The sequence below is a fragment of the Nyctereutes procyonoides genome, unplaced genomic scaffold (assembly GCF_905146905.1).
Source record: "Nyctereutes procyonoides isolate TBG_1078 unplaced genomic scaffold, NYPRO_anot_genome, whole genome shotgun sequence".
Lineage (NCBI taxonomy): Eukaryota > Metazoa > Chordata > Mammalia > Carnivora > Canidae > Nyctereutes > Nyctereutes procyonoides.
In genome coordinates, this window is record NW_026575145.1 from 12,244,214 (window position 1) to 12,251,816 (window position 7,603).

The 7,603-nt window shown below is 49.3% G+C and overlaps 1 protein-coding gene across 1 annotated transcript; it reads left to right on the forward strand.

Annotated features, from left to right (window-relative positions):
• Positions 1-2,886: 2,886 nt before the first annotated feature.
• NFKBIA (NFKB inhibitor alpha) lies at positions 2,887-6,136 on the forward strand. Its single transcript, XM_055309182.1, has 6 exons — positions 2,887-3,211; positions 3,800-3,908; positions 4,248-4,458; positions 4,744-4,832; positions 4,964-5,224; positions 5,547-6,136. The coding sequence occupies exons 1-6, from the start codon at positions 2,985-2,987 to the stop codon at positions 5,592-5,594; spliced, it is 945 nt and encodes a 314-aa protein (XP_055165157.1). The 5' UTR covers positions 2,887-2,984; the 3' UTR covers positions 5,595-6,136.
• The last annotated feature ends 1,467 nt before the right edge of the window (positions 6,137-7,603 follow it).

Here is a 7,603-nt window from a genome sequence, read left to right on the forward strand (position 1 = left end):
AAATGTCCAAGAGTCCATAAATGTCTTTCTAAACCAATCATCAGTTTAGCTGCCTTCTTTTGCCCCAGCTGCTCATGTTTTCCAATTTCCAAGTATGTTCTTTATCAACCAAATTGTAACGTTTGTTGATTTAAACCACATAGAGCTCTATGTGGTAGTGAGAAAAACACGTTGGGTCACATTCAAAACTGCCTCCTAGGTGGCAGAAAATCATACGGTACCTCCTTGGGAATCCCTACCACAGGGACAGGTCATCAAGCCTCTCAGCGCCTCCCAAAATTTCCAAAAGCCTCATGACAAATCAGGAAATGCCTGGGCCTGACTCTTACCACTAGGTGTCACACTACACAATGAGGAATAAAGACTACCGGGTCTTGAAGTCCATTAGGAACCTGAAGCAATAAAAGGAAAAAACCTATTGAAATAGATATTTTTATTCATGCATGATTTTCTTTCTTAATGGTCATTTTTAAACCTGCAGCTAAAAATCCTCTTCTAAGGTAGATAAGTGGGGCCTTTAAAATACAACTTTTCCTTCTTTCTTCTTCTTCCCCCCTCTCCCCCCGCCAGACACGAATATTCCCAGATAGGGGAACATCAACCCTCTATTTTACCTAATGCTTGGAGTAGAAAATATTTTGAGTATCGTCTTCAAAGATTACAGTGCATTCAGCCTCATTTCTACGATGTGTTTTCAAAAGTGTTAATACTACAACTGCTTTGGCCCAATGATTGATACGTTGGAATAGAAATTAGATAAACTGCCATCGGGTGCCTAGGTAAATTTCTTTGCATTTCAGTCTCTTTTTGGGAAAGTAGGAACTATTTCTAACAAGAGGAGTTCTGAGAACTAACAGTGTATTGCAGTAAGTGTTAGGGAATCCTTCTAAAAACATACTGTGATATTTCTAAGAGACATGGTCACCCTGAGGCAGTTATTATGTATCTGTGGACAAGTAATAAAATGTTTAAGCTGGAGAGAAACCTTAAATGACGTTAAATCCAATGTTATTATAAAAGCCTGTACACCACAGCAAAGTTAACTGATCTCTCCAAATTAATATGCAATTAATTAGAGGTAGGGCCTGCAATTGAGATTTATTTATAGCTGTTGTGCCCTGCCTCAATAATTGTATAGTTTGTATATTATATGCCTGCAGAGACAATGGAGTCTATCTTTGGAAGTTTTCATTATAACATGTGATCATTACTATCCTGAAAGTTTTTTTTTTTTTTTTAAGATTTATTTATTCATGAGAGACACAGACTGAGAGGGAGAGGCAGAGACACAGACAGAGGGAGAAGCAGGCTCCTTGCAAGGATCCCGGGATCACGACCTGAGCTGAAGGCAGGCATCCAACAGCTGAGCCACCCGGGCGTCCCTATCCTGAAGGTTTTATTTCTTGATTTTAGGGCTTTTATCCCCCTTATATTTTTTTTATCTCACTCCCCCGACCCCGGTTCCCTAAATTCAGATAGTCGGAGGAGTGGAGGGAGAAGAGATGAGCAAAGGGTTGGTTAGTATATGGCCAGTCAAGTTACGATGATTGCAATATAATCACCAGAGATTTCTGCAAAACTATAAAGCCTCCTGGAGCTAGTTCTGAAAAACTCTGAGTTGCTTCATTTTGCCTGGACCAATTCTAGAGATAGAAAAATTCCGTTAGAGGCTGGTTGGCTAGGAGAATGGGGGTAGGGTGGGGAACGTAAGTTATATTTCTGCAGGTGAAACCAAAGGATGAGGAGCCCATAGGGGCTATACACAGCGCCTGGAGAGGTCCAACTGCTGCCCTCTCCAGGGCAGGAGAGCAGGGAGCCAGCAAGAGGGTAATGTTAGGTTGGCGGGAGGGTGGCCTTCTGTAGGATGCTTTGCAATCTAAACCATCCTTAAGGCCCAATCTTGGGTAAGGCACTGCTCAACCTATTCTTCAGCCTCTTCCAAATGCTTCTGGAAAGACACCGGCTGGGTACCCAGAAGTAGGCTCTGCAGCAGCACAGTGCAAATCAGGAAACATGACCTCAATAATTATTTTGTTCGTGCAGGGCAGCTAGCTACAACCTCAACTACAAAGATTAACACCTTGCTTTACCTGAAAAAAAGTACGGTCCCGTTCAGCGTTTTCGCTGAATACAGGGCAGAGTGCTTGCCTCTCCACCACTCAACAGGACTGTTAATCCCGAGGAAATGATTTGAGGGTTCTCCAAGCATTTTAATGCCAAAAAATGCCAAAAGCCTTTTGGCTTTTAATGCCAAAGCATGCACAACTTTTACCTGGGGTGGGGTGGGGGGGCTCGAGGGAGTGCTACGTGTGTCCCCGCGCCACAAAGAGCCTGGCGTCGTCAGGATGGCAGAGGCAGCGCGTCCTTCCCCGCAGAAGTTTGGGGAAGCAAATCCCTACGTCCAGCCATCATTTCCACTCGAGTTTTCAAAAGATCGAGAAACGGAAAGGTTGGCAAACCCCAAGGAGGAACTGCCTGGCGGGTCTGCGTTCATTGGGATCTCAGCAGCCGACGACCCCACATCGAATCGATCGTGGGAAACCCCAGGGAAAGAAGGCTGCTTGCAGAGGGACAGGATTACGGAGTGCAGGCTGCAGGGAAGTACCGGCGGAGGGGGCCTCAGTCGGGAGGACTTTCCAGCCGCTCAGCGCTCATCAAAAAGTTCCCTGTACATGACCCCAGTGGCTCATCGCCGGGAGTTTCTCTGATGAACCCGGCTCAGGGTTTAGGCTTCTCCCCCTCCTCCCCCTCCCGAGCAGAGGACGGGGCCAGTTCTCTTTTCTGGTCTGACTGGCTTGGAAATTCCCCGCGCCTGACCCCGCCCCGGAGAAATCCCCTGCCAGCGCTTATAGGGCGCCGCGGCGGCGCTGGCGAGCCCACAAGAGTCGCAGCCAGCGGTCCTCCGCCCGTGACCCTGCGAGGCAGCGAGCGCGCAGCCCGCGGCCGAGCGCACCTGGGCAGCAGCGCCCGAGCCTTCCCGCGCCATGTTTCAGCAAGCCGAGCACGCCCAGGACTGGGCCATGGAGGGGCCCCGGGACGCGCTCAAGAAGGAGCGGCTGCTGGACGACCGCCACGACAGCGGCCTGGACTCCATGAAGGACGAGGAGTACGAGCAGCTGGTGAAGGAGCTGCGGGAGATCCGTCTCGAGCCGCAGGAGGCGCCGCGCGGCGCCGAGCCCTGGAAGCAGCAGCTCACCGAGGACGGAGACTCGTAAGTGTCTCGGGGCGGGTGGGGACGCCGGGCCTGCAGCGCGAGGCCGAGGGGCGGCAGCCGACCAGGGTGTCGGCACCGATCCCCCGCACAGCCCTGGCCCCGGGACCGTGCGGAGCTGCCGGCTGCGCTGCGGGCCGCAGAGGAGGGTCGGATCCCGGGCTGGCGGTGCAGCAGCTCTGCGGTGCAGCGCGCACCCCCCACCCCCCAGCCCCGAGCCCCGGTCCGGTGCCGGTCCTGTCGGCGGGGGCGGGGCGGCGGCGGGGACGCGAAGTCCCCGCTTGCACAAGGGGGGCGGGAGCTCCTGCCCCGCGGGCGGGCGCCGCGGGGCCGGGAGGGGAAGTACAGGGCGTTCCGGCCCGGCGGGAGGGCGGGGCGGTCTGGCCGGCGCCCGCCGAGGAGGGAGGGGGCCCGGAAAGTCCCTGGGCGCCTGCCAGGAACACTCAGCTCATAATAACCTCGCGGAAAACACCGCGGCCTCGGCCTCCAGAAACCCCGGCCTTGCGCAATCCCCCGCAGCCCGCGCCTCCCTGGGCCCCACGCGATGCACTCACCAGCCCTGGGGGTTTTTCCCTCTCTTCCCCTTAGGTTCCTGCACTTGGCCATCATCCATGAAGAGAAGGCCCTGACCATGGAAGTGGTCCGCCAAGTGAAGGGCGACCTGGCCTTCCTCAACTTCCAGAACAACCTGCAGCAGGTGCGCCGGCTCGCCCAGCCCTGTGCCTCTGACCCAGGGATGAAGTTGGATCTAGCTCAGTTGCTCCCAATCCGTTCTAAATTAATAATCACTGGGCATTATGTACCTTGACCTTTTACATTGGAATCGGTCAACGTCCTAGAGAATAAAGAAAATTCTATTGATTTGGTGAGGCCTATGATGAAAGCCCACCTGCGGCCTCTGGCATTTATCTTGCCCTTCATACCTGTCTGGGAGGAGCAGCACCCACAACCAGTAGATCTCCGGAGTTCAAGGGAAGACTGACTCTTGAGTTTGGGCCATGGCTTACCCTCTTTCTATTCCCTCTTGTGTTTGTAGACTCCACTCCACTTGGCTGTGATCACCAACCAACCAGAAATTGCTGAGGCACTTCTGGAAGCTGGCTGTGATCCTGAGCTCCGAGACTTTCGAGGAAATACCCCCCTACACCTTGCCTGTGAGCAAGGCTGCCTGGCCAGCGTGGGAGTCCTGACTCAGACTTGCAGGACCCAGCACCTCTACTCCATCCTCCAGGCCACCAACTACAATGGTATGTCTGCCTGCCCTACCCTGCCCATCAGAAGGCAGGTGACATGGAGAAGGGAGAGGTGGGCTAATGTTAGGAGTCCAGGCAAGAGCTGAAACTCTGAATACTTGAAAGGTTGATAAAATATGCATGCAAAAGGTCTGTTTCATGCCTTGATAAATTTCATTCAGAGCCCAGATTCTGGGTTCTCCAAATTCAGAATTTATTCCCTAAAAGAATAGACGGAAAGTTCTGCTTGAGATCTGAGGATTGAAACAAGTGGTTATATTTGCTTCATTGTTCTTCTAGGTCACACATGTCTACATTTAGCTTCTATCCATGGCTATTTGGGCATTGTGGAGCTTCTGGTGTCTTTGGGTGCTGATGTCAATGCTCAGGTGAGTCCTTCATGTCTCCAGATGGAATGCATCAGGGCTCTAGGCCCTCCTCAATGAGACTTCACATGTTCTTGTTGCAAGTGGAAATTCCAAACTCAACCATAAACATCTCAAATTCCTTTTGGTTTCAGGAGCCCTGTAATGGCCGAACCGCCCTCCATCTTGCAGTGGACCTGCAGAATTCTGACCTTGTGTCGCTTTTGCTGAAGTGTGGGGCTGATGTCAACAGAGTTACCTACCAGGGCTACTCCCCGTACCAGCTCACGTGGGGCCGCCCAAGCACACGGATACAGCAGCAGCTGGGCCAGCTGACCCTAGAAAACCTTCAGATGCTGCCAGAGAGTGAGGATGAGGAGAGCTATGACACAGAGTCAGAGTTCACAGAGGACGAGGTGAGTGTCAAGTCCATCGCTCTGCACAAAGCAGTACCCTCCAGGCCCCTAGAGTTCCTCTTTATCCAAAGAGCTCAGTGCAATGAAGTTCTCCCACTTTAGTGTTCATTACCAGGAGTATCCCAAAAGTGTCTCTTTATTTTTTGCTCTTTTTAAAGGAGAGGAGCATTAAAGAAAAACTTCCTTTGCCCCTGAGGTTAATTTATACTTGGGCTATGGAGAATGGAATCCAAGAGTACTTGATAATGGCCCTCACCGTTATCCCAGTACCTTTGACAAAACTCTGGAAGCTTAACATGACTTTTTTTTCTCTTGTTTTTAGCTGCCCTATGATGACTGTGTGCTTGGAGGCCAGCGCTTGACGTTATGAGCTTCAAAACATATCTAAAAGAACACGGACTTGTATATTTGTACAAAAAGAGAGTTTTATTTTTCTAAAAAAAAAAAAAAAAAAAGAAAAAAATCAAAAGGGGGTACTTAAAACCACACTTCACATTCCCTAGCCAGAAACATTTACTATGATGGATCAGCCCTCATTTTGTTATTTTTTGTGAACTTTGGAAGGAGGACAAGATCAATGGAATTCGAAGAAAACCTTGTTCAGAAGTTGCCTTTGTGGGGTTTCTGAAGGAGGTTATGCAAAATGTGACAAAAGGACTACATCGCATTGTGCTTTTTGATTGAATCACCATAGATTCAGTGGCTGTGCCCAGTGTGGGATGCGTGACAACCAGGTATAATGACCCGGTGTGTCATTAAACCTTTGGGGGGGGGGCGGTGTGGGGTTAAAAGTCACTACCTGTCAAGGTTTGTGTTTGCCCCCCTGTAAATGATGTACATTGTGTATTTTGTTGGTAATTATTTTGGTACTTCTAAGACATGTATTTATTAAACAGATTTTTACAAACAGAATTATCGTGATCATTCTCTTTGGGCTGCCATGGGGCTCCCAACCTGAGAGTCATCCGATCCTCTGGGGAGGTGTAGAGCTGTGTGGGAGTGCTTACCACAGCCAGCTACAAAGCCCTTTCAGAGAGCAGCTTCTCACGCTGTGTAAGCCAGCCTCCCTGCCAGGCTTTGCCGGCAGCCCCAGGGCCCTATGCGTGGGAGAGGAGGCTCTAGCAAGATGATAGGAAACCACCATTCTTAGGTGGTGGGGGTGGGGTAGGGGTGGGGGGCTTCTTGGCCTACAGCTGGAATCCTCCATTGTCATCTGCTTTCTTTTTTTTTTTTTTTTTTTTTTGTCATCTGCTTTCATCTTGGTTTAGGCTATGCCAGGATTCTTCCACTTTAGGGAGTTATTTTGATGAAGAGAAATATGCTTAAATCACATTTTATATTACTGGGAAAGCTCTTAACTATAATACTGGAAGTTCCTAAGGAATGAGCTCAGAAATGGAACGCACTAACATTTATTAGCAGGTACCCACCTTTGAGCCTTCATTTCTTAATTTATAAACTGGGCTGTTCTAAAGATTGTACAAGGGATCCCTGGGTGGCGCAGTGGTTTAGCGCCTGCCTTTGGCCCGGGGCGCGATCCTGGAGACCCGGGATTGAGTCCCACGTTGGGCTCCCAGTGCATGGAGCCTGCTTCTCCCTCTGCCTGTTTCTCTGCCTCTCTCTCTCTGTGACTATCATTAATAAATAAAAAAAAATAAAAAAAAAGATTGTACAAGATAACACACGTCTAAAGCATAGCAGAGTGCTAGGCACATGGTGCTAGAGAGAAATGCAAGCTACTGCACAACATCCTGTATTTCAAAGGGGAAGAAACCAGAGAGAATGTCCAGTCTGGGGTCACCTTGCAGGAAAGGCAGGTGGTTAACTTCCAGCCCTTGTTTCCAGGTGATTAATATCTTTTAACTGCATTCCACCTCTAAATCAACCTATTGTTACCAGCTGTAGTGAGTGATACTAAAGGCCTAAAGAGTCTTTTCCCCAGCTCGGTCCATCTGCTAATTCTACTGAATCTAATAGAAGTCAAGAACTTGTGAAATTTGAGTTTAAATGCTCTGTATTGATGTTTTCATCCCTAAAAGATATTTCTTGCCTAGGTAGAAAGAGTAGTATAGCCAAGTTCATGGCATTATATAAAATACAGAATGGCATATAAATGCAATCCATGTACTTTGGCTTACACCTAAGAAAACATTGCCATTACATTATCCCTTTCCGGATCCATAAATGCTGTCAAAATCCAGTGAGCATGATGATCACCTTCCTCTCAGACCAAAAAGGAGCCAATACGTAGTGGCTCTTTTAATATATAAAGCGTATATTGATTGTAGATTGGAGTGACCCATCAAAGCCAGCCCTGTCTTCTGCCTGCAGCCTCAGTCATTGGAGCCGAGCACTGTGGTGTCCCCGCTACCAGCTTTG

What these genes read in the sequence shown, in the direction of transcription:
- NFKBIA (XM_055309182.1), top strand. Translation starts at nt 2,985, where the DNA reads ATGTTTCAGCAAGCCGAGCACGCCCAGGACTGGGCCATGGAGGGGCCC. An exon ending in CTCACCGAGGACGGAGACTC is followed by an intron (nt 3,212 to 3,799) that starts GTAAGTGTCTCG and finishes TCTTCCCCTTAG; the next exon opens with GTTCCTGCACTTGGCCATCA. An exon ending in CAGAGTTCACAGAGGACGAG is followed by an intron (nt 5,225 to 5,546) that starts GTGAGTGTCAAG and finishes TCTTGTTTTTAG; the next exon opens with CTGCCCTATGATGACTGTGT.